This window comes from Protopterus annectens, chromosome 6.part1, assembly GCF_019279795.1.
Source record: "Protopterus annectens isolate FY-2018-M chromosome 6.part1, PAN1.0, whole genome shotgun sequence".
NCBI classification, from domain to species: Eukaryota; Metazoa; Chordata; order Ceratodontiformes; family Protopteridae; genus Protopterus; species Protopterus annectens.
Genome location: NC_056738.1, coordinates 302,193,348 through 302,212,867, shown reverse-complemented (window position 1 = coordinate 302,212,867; position 19,520 = coordinate 302,193,348). Strand labels below are relative to the sequence as shown.

The 19,520-nt window shown below is 36.7% G+C and overlaps 1 protein-coding gene across 1 annotated transcript in view; it reads left to right on the top strand.

The window, feature by feature from the left end:
- Nucleotides 1–19,520, top strand: part of ABCA12 (ATP binding cassette subfamily A member 12) — a 793,480-nt gene that overhangs the window by 106,428 nt on the left and 667,532 nt on the right. The window contains exons 14-15 of the mRNA XM_044075367.1: nucleotides 3,165–3,361; nucleotides 10,628–10,752. Coding sequence (XP_043931302.1) covers nucleotides 3,165–3,361; nucleotides 10,628–10,752 — 322 coding nt within the window. The remainder of the gene's footprint in view (nucleotides 1–3,164; nucleotides 3,362–10,627; nucleotides 10,753–19,520) is intronic.

Below are 19,520 nucleotides of genomic sequence, written 5' to 3'. Positions count from 1 at the left end.
AGTTAATATACAATAGTTAGTCACAAAGTACTTCAAAGCAAATAATACAAAGTGTGAAAATTCTTACTTGAAGTAAGCTTGTTAAGATGGTAATGGAGGTAGGATAGAGTAAATGGCATATGCTGCACCAGCCCAAAGACCAATCTAAACAGACAGCAGTTACCTTTTTGGCTGACATCATGTGCAGGCTGTGCCTTTAGAGGCCTAGTAATCAGGACTTGCTGGTCATGCAACTATACCAACCATGCCAAAAGGTGATCCATAGGTGTGAGTCAGGCATCTAGCTGCCAGGACACCTAAAACCTCACCAGCCTAAATAACTGATGCCAAGTCACTACAGAGGACTCCTCTGGCCCATTATCAGAAGATCACCCTCTACTTCCGTCCTGAGTACTGACCACAGAGGCCACCAGTAGCCCTTACAAGTCAACTTCAGCAGACTTTAGTCATCCATGTCTCTGTGCTGGGTTGCCAGTGGGTGCCAGATCTCCCACAACATAGGCATTGTGTGTACTTTTGACCATCACCAAATCACTGAACAGCAAAAGCTAAGGAGGCTATTGTCACCTCTCTACTGCCTCTACAACTGAACCTGCAGATGGAAGAGAAAGCCAAAAAAGAACTCATAAAGCTGTACAGTGCAGTAGTGTACATGGCAAATGCATACCACCATTGGGAAAAGTATCATTTCCTTCTGTGGCATCCTTCAGTGTATCCCCTGGTCCTCCACTCCTGAAAGACAATGGTGGAAGAAAGTAATACAGTACTGGACCTGCAGAAGTCAAGGGAAAAAAGGCACTTACAGTAAAACTCTGACAGCCTGGTATTAACCTCAATCACCCACTGACTAAGGAGGTCAAGCCTTGACCACTGCAGGTCACTACACCAATGTTTGCACTTCTTAGTAGCATATGTGATGCCATTGGCCTCAATCATGCAGTAGAAAATTTGTACCATGCATCAATCTTGTAAAATGGCAGAATCTAGTGACACAGAAGTACTGCCAGTAACACTAACAGAGAAGGCTGATAATGCATTTGTTTTCAGCATGCATATGCAACCATTTTAGCATTAATCACCTAATTATCATCACCATTTCAGTCTGTGCATGATTTCTCTCTCTCCTGCTACACTATATTCTTTATTGATTTTCAGGAATTACTATTTTTTATCAAACTAGCTGTTCCTTACATGAGCCAGTCTTGCAACCAATCCGGTGTATTTGTTCTAGATAACATATTGTACTTTCAGATGAAATAAATACAGGGAGTCAGGAGCTCTGCTATATATCTTGGTTTTCTTCTTTGAACACAAAATCATGCTCATAGGTGTGTACAAAACAAAGTGTGTGCAAAGTTAGGTGCTCATGTAGCAGCAGCTATACAATGCAAACAGTATACCCAGCATCAATGCACATTAACTATGTCTTAAATATAATGTATGTCGTACAATAGGGGAATAATCTTAGATTGCTTCTAAAGTTTTACAAAACTATGGCCTTACAATAAAACAAGCAGAGTGATTGTTCAGATAAATGGACGTTTATATAAATAGTTTGGTGATAGTTTCATATTAGAAACTTTTAAGACCTTAGAAAGATAGCTGCAGTTGGCACAAGGCTTTTGTTTTGTCACCATTTCTTCAGTTATAATAATGATTGTTAACTTTGCTAATAGTTCTATTCTTATTTAAACTGAAGTTAAGCACGTTCATAAGTATTTTCTACTGTGATCTTAAATAAAACAAGACAGATTGAATTCAACATGAAATATAATGTATAACATATTTAATGATATTTAATTTTTTTCTTTTTGTTACTTTACAATAAGAGCATGAAAGTGATAATGCCTCAAGGACTACATTCACTTCTTTCAGGATAACCAATAAAACGCTTCTAGTGAGCATGTTATGGGTGTATGTAGAAACTAAAAGAGAAAATAAGTACACATTTCAGGTCAGAATTATCAGCTAAGGTATTCAGAATGAACACTGCAACAACAATGGCTTTATAAAGCACCATTTAGCTAGATGTAAATCACATCTCAAGACTTTATTTATAAAAGTCTAGCATAAAATCCACTGTCATTAGTGCAGACATCAAATAATTCATGTATATATCATACAAATAATATTCCCATCATATTAATGAAATAAATGGAGCACTCTGATTATACTGTGAAAATAAGAGATAAAAAAAAATCAAAACAAAAAACAAGACTTGTTATAACCAGATTCTAAAGCATGGACTTCACTGTTAAAAAAGAAAACCAACCTTGTCCTGCCACACAGATGGCAGTCACCAGGGAACTACATCACAAAGCAATTAGCAGTTTTAGCAGCTCTAACACCTTTCATGTTTCCACACAAGTGGCAGCCAAGAATCAAAGGGTAGAATTATCACAGCTTTAAAAGCTGCCATGGGCTTCACACTGCCACATAACCTTTTTGGTGATGGTGGTGAATCTCCAATTGCAGTGCAAAAGATTACGGTGTGGTCTATGGTTATAACCATCTGTTATATATTACTGACATTCATTTCTTGTAATCACAGCAATCTCTTTAAGAATGAAGACTCAGACACAGTCCTGTATACTTTTTCATGTTTTTAAAAGGTAACTAGACAATGTCACTCATTTTACAACACGTAACTCAGAGCTGGTGCAGTGAATGTAAGCTAATTTTATCTGTTCTACTGTGGAGTACATAATACAAAAGAAAAAGATGTAATTGATTGATTGATTGATTGATTGATTCATTCATTCATTCATTCATTTATCCATTCATTAATTTTTCCTTTTCCAGTACCTGTTTTATCCTATTTAGTATAGTGGGAGGTGGGATATATTTCAGCAAGAACTGAACATAATGAAGTGAATCATTCCTAGATGGAATATGGCCCATCCCAGGGCATACATATCTGTTCATTTGGAGGCCACACCTGCATACACATATATACACACACACACACACACACACACACACACACACACACACACACACACACACACACACACACACACACACACACATGCGTTCACACACACACACACACCTGTTAGCCATGTATAGGTGTGCTAGTTCAGCTATTGGCATTTCCTTTAAGTTATTTATTAGGTATTAGAAGACACCATTTTAATCTATGTATTATTTTTCTATGCATTTAGGTGGACCTTATTCAGAACTCACTGAGGAATAAAACTGGAACAGTCACCCTCTCCCAGATCTTTGAAGAATGGGATTCACTCTACAAATCATATGTCAATTATAATTTGCTTACAAGTGAATATGTACAAAACATGGCTGAAATGACTACAAATGTCACACAGTTATGGGACAGGGGATTTTCTCACCTCATGTCTTGGTAAGTCTTTATCTAATGTATTAACAAATCAGTATTCACTGTAACAGATTTATGACCTTTTCATTATGTTTACTGAAATGATTATTTTTGCCATTCATTTTCTGTTTGCACAATATGTCATGTGAACCAAGTGGAGAAAAATTCATCATAAATTTTTTATGAAAATTATGTAGTAGTGTACTCAATTGTGTTTAAAAAACAGCTGGTCACTCAGTTCCAAGAAGCATAGGAATAAAGACCTGACTACAAGCAAGATGACCAAAGTCGGATTACTGACTTACGGACTGAAGGATCCAGGCAGAGGAAGGTGGATACAAGTGGCAATACCTGAACTACCATCTTGGGGGGTGGGGTATGGTGGTTCTGGTTGGCTGTTCACCACCAACAAACCAGTTTAAGGCCCAAGAACCTCAGCTTGTCATTAGATTAAGCATGCTGATGTTACATTTTTGAGGGTACCCCATAATTTGTCTGAAGCTAAGCTTAGCAACCAATATGTCTTACTTATACTAGACACTGTCATGGAGTTAAGTTTTCTATATAAGCCACTCTGTCTTTCAAGTAAATATATTTATATATAACAGTAAATAAAATCTGTACTTCAATGAGCCCAGCAATTCAGGAGCAGCTAGGATGCAAAGCTTGTTATGGCTGATGATGAATTTATGACAGGTGTTTTTGCTGGTATTGAACAAAACAACTCTGACTTAAAAACGCCAAGCAATGTTTATTAACAGAACAAAGTTTTCAGGTGACAACCCTTTCTCAGTGCTTTTTTTCTGTTAATAAACATTGCTTGGCATTTTTAAGTCGGAGTTGTTTTGTTCAGTTGTTGATATTTTTATTTTTTTTGGCTTGTTTTCCATTGCACATCCTTTGTGCTTTCATTGTTTTTGCTGGTATTGTCAGTTTTCCTTACAATGGTCACCACATCTGTGACATGGAATGTTGAACTTGTGCTTCCTGGACCTACCTTAAGTGATCCTTTTAATTTATACTTTCGGATATTGAGTGAATGGACTTTTTAGCCTTAACTCAAGGCATATGTGTTATATAACTATACACTCGTTATATTACAGTCCTCATAGAAATAATCCCCAGCAATTAAATAGCCATAAACCATTTTACCACCCCAAATCTGACAAAATGTGAGGTAATCTGAAACTGAGCAAGTTAATGAATATTTCAAGATATACAGTAGCATACTAAGAGATAAGTAAAAAGAAAAGGAAAATGTTTTTGTTCAAAGTAATCTACTGTTGTATTCCTGTAGGTATTTTGCAGGAGGGCAGCTCACCAGAGTAGAATGTACATAGGTTCATAGGTTCATAGGTTGGTACTAGGCTATCGGCCCTAGGGTGTATACAAGCCCAGCCATAACAATTCCCTGGCTATTTCTTCCCACACTATTTACATCCTGGACACCTGTCTAGCAGGGTGACTGACTTGATCCCTGGGGTGAATTTCCTTTCTCCCATCCAATCGTCAAGGTTCCTTTTGAAGAGGGCCAAAGAGGTGCTCTGCTTGACATGTATGGGCAGTCTATTCCAGAGTCTGGGGAGTCTCTGGGTCAGGAACCTATCCCTCCAACATGTTTTTTTTATTGTGATGACAAGGTTTAGATCCCTGGAGTGTGTGGCTCGAAATTAAGTAATAAAAACACCAAGCAAGCCTTCTTTGAGCATTAAGAAGTCCAGTTTATTCAAAGTAATGAGTGTTTTCATCTATCAAACTTCATCAGATGCAATGTTTCTTCTGGCAGAAACAATGTATCAGATTTCATCAGATACAGTGTTTCTTCCTGCAGGCAGTGCCTGTTGGCATATTGGTTAAGGTCTTTGCCTATCATGCACAAGGTGCAAGGTTCATACTGACCTCCGTCCAATGGTTGAATGTAGTTTGCATGTTCTCCCTGTGTCACTGCAGGATTCATCCTACCTCCTAAATATAAACTGAGTGTTTCCACCTCAAACTCATCCAAGAATGGAGTTGTGGGCAGCAGTACAGACTTTAGAGGGTACCCTGTGGGGAAGAGTTGTATAGCAGCAGAGTTCTCTAGGTAGGAGAACACAGATCACAGACTGCACACCATGTCAGTGTTAGCCACTCAATGGTATAACAGTTGGCTGTAGGGATTTCTGTCATGTTGACTAATGTCGCCAAAATGGTTACCAGTATTTGCTGCTGATAAGACAGCTGAGTGCCTGGCCTACTCCAATCTACCCAGGGACTCAAGTAAATGGTGGGAAGGGGTGTTGTTATTGTTGTTGTTGTTGTGTCTTTTGGCTTATCCCGGTCAGGGGTCACCACAGCAGAACTCCGGTCCACTAATATTTGGTAGTGGATTTATACGTGCCAAATTACCAGCCCTGACACACAACCTTCAACGAAGGCACGCCCATTCACACATGCCTCCACACAGAAGACACTCTAGCTGAGAATCGAACGCGACAACGTCTTGCTGGGAGGTGACAATGCTACCGCAGCACCAGTATGTGCCCTTATTAGCCAATATGTGCCTGCTATGTATCCCAGCATCCCTCAGAAAATAAACTACTTGCTGACCAGTGTCCAGTTGCCCATCTTGGTTTACCTGCTAGTTCTATTGAGCAAAAGCTGGACATAAATCCAATCAACCTGCCAAGGATTGTTACACTCAGTGTAGGTTCACTGATAGGATGCAGCTTGGAAGTGGATGACATGATGGTAAGAAGGAAGCTGGATATTCTCTGTAGCCAGGAGACAAAAGGGAAGTGCAGTGCAACAAAGACACTTGGCTACTATTCAAGAGGAGGACAAACTAGAAATGGTATGGGAATTGTAGTGATAGACTATCTTTAGAAGATAGTAAAGGATGTTGTCAGAATTAGTGATAGATTCATGCCAATCAAACTCCAGTGTAAGGCTAGGGCAATATTCATAATCTCAGCCTATGCCCCTAAGCAGGGTGGTGATAGTGAGGAAAATAGTACATTCAGACAGCAGCTGTAAGACATACTAGATAAAGCAGGACAAAATAATTTGGTGCTGATAATGGGTGAACTAAATGCACTTATCAGAACAAACAGAACAGGATATGAGGATTGCCTTTGTCCACATCAGTGTGGCAACAAGAATAAAGTAGGAGAGGTCATTCTAGACTTCTGTCTGGCAAATGGCGTGATGGTGGGCAACATGGTTCAGCAAGAGAAACAGTCACAAGATCCCATACAAAAGTGGTCAACATGCAAATTACTTAACTTGCTCCTGGCAAAGAAAGGTCACTGGGGTAGAATCAGTGACAGCAAAGTCATCCCAGTGAAACAGTCAGCCCACAACATAAACCACTGGCAGGTATGACTGTTGAAGAAGGTGAGATGGTGACAGTTGACACGACACTCCGACCCCATGTAGAAAATAGGAAAAGGGGGATTGATGATGATGATGATTATATGCCGTGGCTTGTAGTTGTTGACCATATGCTGCTGCTTTGCCAGTGCTACAATGTATTGTGCCCACCACTACCTCAGTTGTGGGTCTTCTCCATTATCTAGCCCTGTATCTCCTGCCTGCCCTACTACTGTTGCTGAATTACATACAGCATGTGTTAGCATGGTGTTGTCTGGCTGCACTGTCTGATATTGTATGTCCATGTTGTGCAGCATAGCACACACTACAAATATTTTGCTGATTATTTCTAGGCTACATTGTGGTGTTCCACCAGAGGTTTGTGTACAGCAAAATATTCCCTCCAAACAAACAATAACTCTTTCCACAAAGCATTGGCTTTGTTATATGAAATGTCTGCCACTGTGTCTGGGTTAAGAAAGGGACTTATTATCCATAGCTGAAGAGCATATCAAACATCATGTATATTGTGCAAGACACATTATATATAGCTTTCTCCGAGCATGAATCCAACATCTTTATATCGGCCATTCTTGCTGTTATGTATGTGGCTCTACTAACCAGCTGACCCTATAGGATGCCCCCCCCCCCCTTTGCAGGAACCCACCAGGTTGGACATTTGCTTGTGTGTGAGTTATGTAAATTCCTCATGTACTGCACAGACACATAATAGAGAATGGCTTAGGCATTACAAACCACCTGGCAGGACAGGGAGTGCCAGATCTTCATATTTATGTATCTTTTTCACTCTGGACTAAGTACAATGTCAATAGCAATGTAGGTGCACTCTGTGGCACCCAGAATCTCAAAGACAGGCAATCTTATAGGAAGTATTCATGGTGTTGGGTCTCTCTTCTGCTGACCTTAGGAAACAGATATGTTCCGCTACATGTTGTATCATAATGCTGAGGAATTGGTTAATTACTCATAAAGCAGAGGCCTACAATATGCCTAACATAGGTTCATAGGTAGGTAGATACTAGGTTATCAGCCCAAGGGCCTAAATAAGCCTAGCCAACAAGGTTCCCTGGCTTACGCCACCCAGGAAAGTTAATTTCCTGTGCCCCTGTCGAGCAGAGCCACAGAAGTGATCCCTGGGGTGTATTTCCTATTTCCCATCCACTCATTAAGATTTTTCTTGAAGAGTGCTAATGAGGAAATTTGCTTGACATAGATGGGTAGCTTGTTCCAGAGTATAGGAAGTCTCTGGAACAGGAAACTATCCCTCCAGCATGTCCTGTTTATTGTATTGACAAGGTTTAGGTCCCTAGAGCATGTAGCTCAAAGGGATTTGGATTTTTTAGGTATAGCATGTCCAACAGCTCTGGGTTTAACATAGCTTTATATGTTAGACAGAGATCTCCTCAGAGTAGGCGATATGCTACAGAGTAAAGCTGGAGTTTTTTGAGATGGTCAGTGTAGGGCATCTGTTTGAGGCTAGTAATCCTCTTTGTGAGGTACTTCTGTGGCCTTTCCAGGTGCTGCAGATGTCATGTAAGGTACATTCCAAAAGGGGGGTTGTACTCTATAGTGGGTCTAATGAGTACTGAGTAGAGGGGAACAATGACCTCTTTTTTCCTGGATGAGAACCCTTTTGTGATGAAGTGTGCCACATAGAAGGATTTCCTGACTACTGTGGCGATGTGATTAAAAAAAGGAGAGACTACTGTCCACCTGGATCCCAAGGTCTCTTATCACAAATTCGGCATTAAGTAGACTGACGTTTATGTGGTAGTTCATGGGTACAGATTTTTTACCAAAGGGGATGACAATGCACTTTTTGGCATTGAGCTTGAGGCCATGGCTCTAACACCAGGCATCTGTCTCAGTGAGGCCCTTCTGTAGGATGTCCACATCATTTGGGGACTTGACTACAGCTCCTAGTTTGCAGTCATCTGCAAACTTTGTTAGCCTGTACTTCAGAGAAGTAGATACCAAACAGAAGAGGTCCCAGGACTGAACCCTGTGGTACTCCACTTGTCACTGGTTTGAAGTCAGATTTGGAGTCTGCAACTTTTACAGTGTGGGTTGTGTCAGTGAGCCAGTTGACAATCCATCTTGTGACATGTCCCATGTTGGTCACTGGAAGGTCCCAGTAGCTTAGATAGTCAGTGTTACCCATATATTTGTGTTCACAGGAATAGGCATATCACTTATACCCTTTCATTCTGCTTGCGAGAGACACAACTTTTGAGTAGGTCTTGTCATGTATCACTGTCAGCTCTAAAGCAGTCACTTATCTGTTTATCTGTCAAATGTTGATACATGAGTTGCTACTTTTATCATCTTTGGTGCTGGTAGCTGTGAAGCGCAACATTACCATCACTGACTCAGATGGTAGCCAGTAACACATGCTGTTGATTTACTGTTGCTGCTGTTCTTAAAGTGACTGCTTCCAAAAGCTCTCTGTAAATAATTATGCTCAAACTGGGCGCATGTTGGTGCATAGCACTGCCATTTTATACAACTCTGAAAGGCTCTGCCATCTTAGAGTCCTTCATTTACATAGTGGTTGCTACTCATTCTCATGGGTTTCCCATTTACATAATTATGTGCTCATTCAAATACTCTGCATATCAAGCAGTTTCCACCACTATACTATCACCCACAACTTGCACAAGGGTACTACCCATAGTGCTTTGCACTCTGAATTGTGCAGCCCCCTCAATAAATGCAAGTCTTAGTGTCTTACACATAGTTATTCCTCTCCTTGCTTACTGACATGTCTCAGCCAAAGGCAAAAACCAGAAGGTAATAAGAGATTTTATAGAACATGGCTTCTAGAGAGAAGACATAATCAAATATAGACAAGAAACCAAGCAAAAATATGTCAATCATACTTTTCTTTGTAAGTGCCATTCTTTGGATTAAATTAAAGGGAGAGAAAAAAAGCAATTTGCAACGACAAAAACTTTACATGGATGTTATTTTCATTTCTCATAATTTGCTAAGCTTAAATTACAAGCTTAGGCTCAGTAATGTCGCTGCAGGCCATAATGTTCAGATGAGGTGAGAAGTTAGTTTACTACTGACATGTCACACGTAGCTACCAAAGGATTTGTAAATTGGTTCAGTAGCTAGAATCACTGACCCACCTAATTACTCTATTTTGTTATGTGCAATGAGTAATAGGAGCAAGCCTTTTACAATTCTTACCAGTCATTTTAGAACAGCTTGTCAAGTTTTTAAATTATTTGAAGAGACTTAACCATGCATTGTTACAGCTGTTCAATTTGTTTAGAATTTACCATCTGATTTTGCTATTACAAGTTTTCTTCAAATGCTGTTTTACTTAGAAGTAATACATTTGCATTTTGGATTACTAATAACCCAGGTTTTGGTTAAAACAATACATTAGGATCAGCCAATTAGCTCTTCTGTAAGAGTTACTGAGCTCATTTTTTATAGTGAGCGCAAGCTTATTAAGATTCCTACTTGCCATTTTAAGAATTCACACATTTTCAGATGTTTTTATGGTTCTGTGGGTTATACATTTTCTAAATTTGATGATCAAGGCATGATGAAGAAATACTTTAAATATCCATAAGTCCATAGATCATTTCAAGGCATAATAGAGTTTGTGGCATTCATTTCATAATGTCAATGATATTGTTTAGAAACTGTGTTTTTGTGGGCTAAAATGAGTCATGTGCAGCACAAACAGCCATAGACGTAAACAGTGCATTTACTGATAATGGTATAAATAAAGAGCTGCTGTATTTAGCTGCCTACCCAAAAACTCCATACGTGGCACACAGAACTGAATCTTGCATTTGTGGTTCATTTGCTCCTGAAAAACCTTAAATCACATATTTGATAAAAAGTAGACATTCTGTAGCTCTCGCATACTCACCTTCTCTCATCTGTGTTTGTATCTAGGTTCTTTGGTATCATGGACATGTTAGATCAGACGTTAGAAGAGACACCAATCTGGACATGCCTCAAGCCTTTCCTTGAAGGAATAAATTGGGCATTAGCTGTTGCAAGCAATACCAGTATTTCAGGTATGAAAATGCTTTTAAACTTGAAAAATACAGCTTTACATACATTAATGAATAAAGAAAGACTTGAAGACAGCAGGAAACCAATTTACTGTTTTAATTAGTAAAAGAAAAATGTTTAAATATGAGCACCTGCACTCTGAACTTATTTTTAGGTAGAAAATAATAATATAATAACTTTGTGTGACTTGTCTAGAATACTTCAAAAAAAGCTGATATAATCCTGATCAAAAACTGTTTTGATTCTGACAGAGCTCCCTTTACTTACTGCTGTCTTCTATGCCAAAAAAAGCATTTGCTTACTGAAAACTTTTTTCAGACATTTTCTACTGGTAACACACTTCACAATATTTGCAATATCTCATAAATGATCTGCGTTGCAAAAATGCAAAATATGAAAGCTCTTCAAGTAGACAATTGGCTGAACACTGGTTTTAATATCAACATTCTGTATGAAGGTGCTGATTTTATATTGCAAATTTATGAAATAAAACTAGTATTTTATTTGCCAAAAAGCACTATTGCTGTGGTAAAACAAAGGCTCATATCTCTGTAAGTGTTCAAGATAAATCCAATAGATAATTATTTATCTGTTTGAGAGCATTCCATTGATGTAGGATGAGAGGGTAATATTGATGTAGCTGTACAAATTATGCATATTATATTTTCATAGTATTTCAAAACAACATTAATATACAAAATATTGCACGTTAGATGACAAATGTCAGTAGCAACATCAATTCCTTGATGATTTGTGTAAGAGAACATAAATTGTTCTCCTGTTGGTTACACAGCTTTTATGAAGTTAATGAGTTATGACAACATAGCTAATAGTCATAAGTGGTTCACCATAAATGTAATCATATTTCATAACCTCTGCAAAAAATCAGCATGTTTAATGCCATATTTACTAATGGCCACTGTTTGCATATACCAGTCCAGCATGATACTATGATATTCTATTTCTGCGCTAATGTAAACATGAAAAGTATCTCATATTTTCCATAATGTTTTGCAAACACTACATACTAACTTTTACTCCGTATATCCCATGCTGACAGTTTTACTATACATGCTTAGCAAACCATGTCATCTTGGAGATTAGAACTTGCTACCTTAGTTCTAGGTATGCATCTGCATCAAAACTTCAGAAATTGGTCTTTGAAAACACTGACAAGTATATTAATTTGAAGAATATAGGGGAGTCACCTGTAAAGACAAGTATACTCTTAGAAGATACAGAGGAACTCTGCTTACCTGATGAATATATTCTTGAAGGAAACAATGAGTTAATTAACTCATTTAACCATTTTTAGGAGTCTGTGCAATTAATATTGACTGCTTTAGTTAGTTTTCTACACTATTCATCCACCCACCCCAGTTCCATGCCAAAGAAAGATTATCATTGTCACTGACTGGTGACAAAGAAGGTTATAGTTTCAGGCTATCAGTTACCTAGCAAGAAGGAAGTGTTCATGGGTAAGCCACGGAAGTCTTCCACGGGGTCATAAACAGTTTCACATGACGTCCCATCACTGGCTGTAGGCCATCTGGACCTTTGGAAGGATTAAACAGGTAACTGAGGTTGATAGGAAGGTTTACATCTAACAGGTACACTCCAAGAAGTAAAAGTGGTTCTCCATTTTGGCACTCAGGTATCCTATGTCTCTCTCTTGGTCAGACAGTGTGCATTTGCTCTTGCCATGTCTCTGGCATCTGTTTAAAACTGATCTTAATCTTTCCATGGTCAGGTTGTATGCATCAAGTGTTCTACCAGTATAGTCCTTGTGGTGGGCAGGAAATTGAAAAGTCAACCATTTCCTTAAAGAGGTCCTGCATCTCTGCCTTACTTTGAAGAACAACGTTATTTCTTGGAAATTCAAACTTCATGAATGACAGGCATCCTTATCCCTCATTGGAACATACTGAGTAATGCAGCTTATAATTAAATCTCCTAGAGAACATGATAACCATTTCAAATGTCAAAGTCAGATAAGCTGGAGATTAAATGACCAAAAATCCATTTTAAATAAACTAAGTGCATGATTGCCATTTCTCAAAACAGTACATTTTCTCCAGGGATTCACCAGATTTTTGAAATGTAACTCAATCACAGACCCACCAAGTATCACTGATACAAGGTTTGCCTGATATTAGCTGTAACAGATATTTCTTTCTGTATCAGTTGATTCATGAGGGGTCCCTCCTTATTGACTCATAAATACCCCTCCATATCCCTTCCCATCTTGGGATCCCGCTATCCAGTGACTATGGCAGCTAGGCAAGTGTATATTTATATATCCTTGCAAACATTTCTCTGCTTTTTTTGCTTGATTTGCTGAAAGTTAGCTCACTAAACAGTTGGGTCAAATTGACCGACTTGTGTGCTTGGCACACTATTCTTGTGGCAGAAATGACATACAGCAGCATGGGGAACATATTATACATGCTAGAAGCTTCTGAATATGTGCCAAAATGAAGTGGAAGGAATGGCAAATGCAGTAAATGCAGCGTCATCTTGTAGATCAAATAATATGAAGAGAACATGTTTAATATCTCTTGTACATGCCCCGCCTGTACTGGACATTAGATATCATTCCTATAAATGTGTTTTATTTAGCCTGCTTTGATATTATGGACCACATTACAAGCCTTCATGCTTTATTCTGGGAGGGCTGAATAACTTTTGATGCCATAATACTTGTGCTCATACAAGAGACTGTAATTTCTTTTGAAATTAGCATGATTGTCTCCCACATGTCCCTTCCATCAAATGTATCACTGCTGTTGGATAATGCAGAAAGTCAGTAATTAATCCATACAGTGTAAACTACTATTCATAATGGTGGAACACAGAATACTGCCTCTGTTTTCATTGAATGCAGATGGAGAGAGGTCTCCATTTTGGACTACCTTGGTAAACAAACGAAATGAACTAGTTGTATATTTAAAAGAGTAATTACATGCAAGTAATTATTCCAGGGCACTGTCTAATGCAAATGTCCTTTATGGCATTTTAATCTCTTGTTACTCAGAACTGTTACCCATGAAAAATAATAATAATTCAGAACATCTCTTTATTCCTCTGCTAAGAAAAACATAAGAAATTAATATTGATAGACAAACATTTTCACAGTACTTTGAGAGGCAATTCCCAGTACTGTATGATATGTGATATGACATCTGTCTCCATCTGTATCCTTAAAAACATAGACAGTAATCTGATTTCTATCATTATAAATATTAGTTTAATGTTTTACAGATTAATTTTCTGTGCTTCTGTGCAGTACCGTGTAGTATTTGATACTGTAGTCAAAACAGTTATCTCACATTGTGTGAGTATGCACACAGTGATCTGTATTTCCCAATGGGGAAAACAAGCCCATGAAATAAATAAAATAAGTCATAGCTGCTCAAACTGGTGTTTTGCACATTCTTCTCTGCTGTGTAGCTCCAACTCCATCAGCCTCATTACTTATGGGTGCAGTAGTGTCGTCTCATTACAATATCTGCAGGCTACTTTGCAAGTGAACCACCATTTCATCCATCAACTGTAACTTTCAGGGCACTGTTGATATGAACTGTATGTTGATCTGCTATTCAGTGTGATTTCACAGTGCTGCAGGGGTTATTAACTAACAAAAGCATGAGTCTGTTTAGGAACTATGCATCTGACAGTACTGTGAGCAAGGCACGTTTTATATTGTGTCAGGTTTACATTATGAAGTGCATCTATAGATCTGTCCAAAAAGAATCTCTTGGAAGTCAGTACATGCTCAGCACACTAAACAATGCATGATATAATGTGCAACAGCCCAATATTCCATTGGCTGCATTGATGCACTGAGCGCAAAATGCAGTGTGCAGTGGAAGGTGGGGCTGTAATGGGATACCAGCAGAAGCTTCCATATTCTATTGCTATATTGACTACTCTTGTGAAGCAAATTATCTGTATAGTATATGCTAAGATGAATATGACAGACATATCAAAATCAAGTTGTATACAGAGTAAAAAAGGGAAGATAAATGAACTGGAAAAGTTTGTATAGAACATGCAGAATGTACTGTAATGTGCATCATCTTGGCATTTCTGAGTGACACATATTTAAAAGTGCAAATGGTGAATGATACAGGAAACTGGAAGTTTGACATACTAACAGTGAAATACAATATGGAATGTTAGGCTCTTTGGCAGAATGGAACTTTCATTGGATTAACATTTATAAATGCAGTCAGAAAAGAGCGACATTTCCATAACAAATGATCTCCCAAACAATAAAATAATTTCACAGCAATTTTGCAGTGTAAATACACCTCTGCCCTCAACTTGGGTGGCTATGCCCTCCCAAATCCTTGTTTATAAGTTTCATAAGTGAAGTTACAGAGTTTTGGGCAGAAGGCCATCAAGGAACACTGCTTAATGTTTGATTTGTAAACATTTGAGTCAATCTCTTTATCAAGGTTATTCTTAAAAGAAGAGAGATAAACTGAGTTGTGAATAAATACAGGAAGCTTATTCCAAATAACAGGACACATTTGTGAAATAAAATTGTCTCTTAAGCTTGATCTGTTGATGTCAATACAAAATTTCATATTGTTTTCTCTGTGACTTTTATAGCAGTTATAGATCTACAAGTTTAATGCCACCCGAAAGTCTACACAATTAAAAGTCATGGATACCAAAATTAATTTCCATCTGATGAATCCATATTACAATGTATATAATTGTAAATGTTAATATCTTTCTTTATAATTAAAGTCTGATAGCTGTAATATATCTTTTATACATTTCATTTGTACTGACTCAATTTGATTCATTTATGCAGATGTATAATTACAGTAAGGACTATTTTATTCTTGAACAGCTCATATGTACATCCTATACAAATTTATCATAAAGCTCTCATCTCTTGTAAAGACGATGTTAAACATGAAACTCACATATCTCATAACTCTGTATGTTATGATATCAACACACATTGCAAAAGATAAATGATTGAGATATTAATTCCCAAGTCCTCATAGACAGATACTTTGCCTAATATAGAACCCTGCTGATTATTGGCTCCTTGAATCTCGATTTCCCAAACTACATCATCTTACATTTATCCATATTGAAGGCAATCCCTATATCTGATGCCCAGTTGTTGATTTGTGATAAATAAGTGTTTACATCTTCATTGTGCTTATTACTTATGATAGTCAAACTGATTTTAAAATATTTATATTTGATATTTATTAAGCTAATTTAATTTGTGTATTGATATAGCAGCAAAGGCCAGATTAAACAATAATGAAAACAATATTGAGCTCAGTGGTATGCAAAACAGGACTTGAGGTGAGTCAGAAGAAAATCCCAGAATAACAACTGATTGATTTCTCCCTGTAAACCAATTCATTATCCAGTTTGTCAAGAAGGAACTGAATTCAATCCTAATTAGAATGTTGTATATTACACTATGCAGCAATGAGTTAAAAGCTTTGGTTTAGACAAAGAATATTGTGCTGCATGCTAAACCTAAATCAATAGCAAGAGTAATCTGATCATAAAAATCAACCAGATTAGTAAGTATTGATCTCCCTTGAATGAAACTATGTTGATGTGTGTTGATTACTTCAATTGACTTATTCTCAAATTTTGTAAGTTCAACTAAATATCTTACAAAACATTTCCATAGGCTTGGGATAATAATTACTATTTTATAATTATTACATCTATCCCCTTGTCCTTTTTATGAATTATTGTTATGTAGAAACTTTTTCTCATAATGGGCACTGCACCATTTCTAATCAAGTTGTTGAAAATAATTTGCAGCAGTAGTCTTAGCTCAGCTTTGTGTCTGATTAACACAACTGAGAAATATTGTCTGTGTCCATAGATGTATTTCTCTTAATTCCATTCAGGGCTTTGTTAATACACTCAGTAATATAACAGGACAACTATAATGGTAAGATATTAGAAGGGATGAATTTAGGTACCAGGTATTCTCATTCCATTGCATATGATAAGGAAATCCTTGTCAAAGTCAAAGTTTGGTTGTGTGATTTCCTGTATGAATTGATACAACTAGAAAGCTCTTTTTTTATAATTGGACCTTGCTAACCTATTTCCACATAGTTCTTTTTCCTGTTTTATTTTAAATTTTAATTGGCTTTAGTCCTCCTTGTCAGAAATTTCCTAAGAAAATCATAATGGCATCTTCTTTTTCTTAAGTCGTTTTATTAATTATGTAATGCACCATCTAAGTAATCTGTTATTCATGACTAATTTCAGTTTCACTTCCACTGTTACTTCAATATTACATCATAAGATCTTTTCTAGGATTGTATAATCATAGCCTATGTCCATATCTGTGCTCCAGTTTTAATGACTTATAACAGTTGACCAATGTTATGTTGGCACAATGTTTAGTTTAACTTAATAGTTCATAATTATATTTTATGTGTTTGATATTCTGCCTTAGGTCTCTTTAGGTGAAATCTAATGGAATTATGATTGGACCTGCCCAAATGTGCACACATTTTAATTTGCTCTACAAAGTTCTCAACATTTCAAGCAGCAAGATCCAGTATTGTATCATCTCTAATCTTTTCTTAAACTGCCAGAGTTTAACAATAAAAAGTAACAATGTCTAAAAACTCCTGAGCAAGTTGAAAATTGGCAGTGTGTCTTTTCTTGTCTATATTGGGATAGTTGGGCTCCATAGTAATACACTATTTCTGTATTCAAGAATCTTATTTTGGTTTAGTGAAAACTCTCAGTGTTTGATATCATATAATTAATCTAATAGAGTCTTTAGGTCCAAATATGTACATTGCAAGTATTTCCATGTGATTATTATTTGATATTAGATGGGATTGCATAGATTTGTTAACAAGTATTATACCACATCCCACATTGTTATGCTCCTGGTGACATGTATACTTAATATATCCTGGATGAGTTATAGCTGAAGAGTTCCAAGCCTCTACAATTGCAACAATTTTATAAGGTTCTTAAAACGTTCTTAAAATGTTCATTATGCTTATTAGTAATGATCTTAGCATTACAAAAGTAACAAGCTAAAGAGTAATTACATTAATACTTATTGTCTTACACTTGTAGTATTTCATAAAAAGGTGGGACACAGTCTGAAATTTTACCACTTAGAACTCCTGCCATCCAATGACTTAGATGAAACATATCTCTAGAAAGCATCCATTGATTTTAAACATATTCTTTCCAGTGAGTTATTATTTATAAATGGCATGCATTTGATAAAGCTTGTTACTGAAGATAAGCTTTAGTAAAAAGATAGTCATTCCATCTAAAGAAAGGAATGATTTAACTGAATTCCAACTAAACCTGATTTGATTTCAGTATTTCTAAAATTTTTAGCCCTCACAGTTTTATATATGTTTTAGGGGGATATCATAAGGATCTTTTGTTCCTGCATGAATAACTATTTATCCGTACTTTACTCTCCCATGAAGTATCTTTCCTAATAAATTAGGAATATGGAATATCTTTAAACCTTTTAGTGACAAAACTGTAACTCTTTCCCTGATGTATTTCTTCAGCACTGAGTCACCCAATATTGAAAATTTCTTTTCCAGACATGTGTCATTGGATTTGGTAATAGCATCAGCCTTAGAATTACCATACCCACTCAGTTTTAAGTTTTTGAAGAGTTTTAGAGCTTCTTAGAAAGCCAACTGATGTCAACACTTGAAATAGTAGTTTTGCATATTTCTATATTATTGTTACTCAAAACCAAAGTAGTTGTATCTGGTTCTGCTGTAGTATTATTGTTACTCAGAACCAAAGTAGTTGTAACTGGTTCTGCTATAGTATTATTGTTACTCAGAACCAAAGTAGTTGTAACTGGTTCTGCTGTAGTATTATTGTTACTCAGAACCAAAGTAGTTGTAACTGGTTCTGCTGTAGAATTATTGTTACTCAGAACCAAAGTAGTTGCAACTGGTTCTGCTGTAGTATCTATTTTAGACTCTCCCTGTTTAGTCACCTGTTTTCCAAAAGTGTTAATTATTGTCTGATAAGTCTTCAAATGATTTATTCCCCGTAACATGAGAAACCTGATTATAACTATTAAATATGTTCTTCTTTTTCCTCTTAGTTAAGCATTTAATCTTTTCTTCATCTTTATAATAAATTAAACTGTTTCTATTTTTTTTTAAATTGCTATTCATTTGTTGTTTATGATTTTTTTTACATAGAGGAAACCTTACTGGGTACTAATAACTTACATTTATTGCCTACTAACTTCATGGAACAGTATGACACTTATTCTTCCATTCAAAATGACACAAATTCATTATTTATGTGTAGAATTCTTCAATTGCAGTACTCAGAATTAATATTGTCATCAATTTTCTATCTTCTCAGAATTTTAAGTAATTTTAACAAGTTAATGCAATTTAAACATTAGTTCTTTGAGGTCAAGTTTTTGTACTTTATATACTGACCACCTGAGATATACTTAACCAAAAATGTATGTGATACATCCTCTATTTCATATGTATATAGCGCATCCATCCTTACTAACTCAGCAGATATTCAACCTTATGGAGTTCAAAGGGGTTTATGATGAGCAACAGTAAATTATGTCAGTATAAGTGTGCAAGATCACAAACAAAAGTGTATAAAACAGATACAATTATATTAGTGCTAAAAAGATTGATCAACTAGTTAAATCAATCTCCTCTTAGAGTTGACCAACAAGACTAAGTATTTCTTATTGTATAACAGCAATGATCCAGAAAAGTAAATA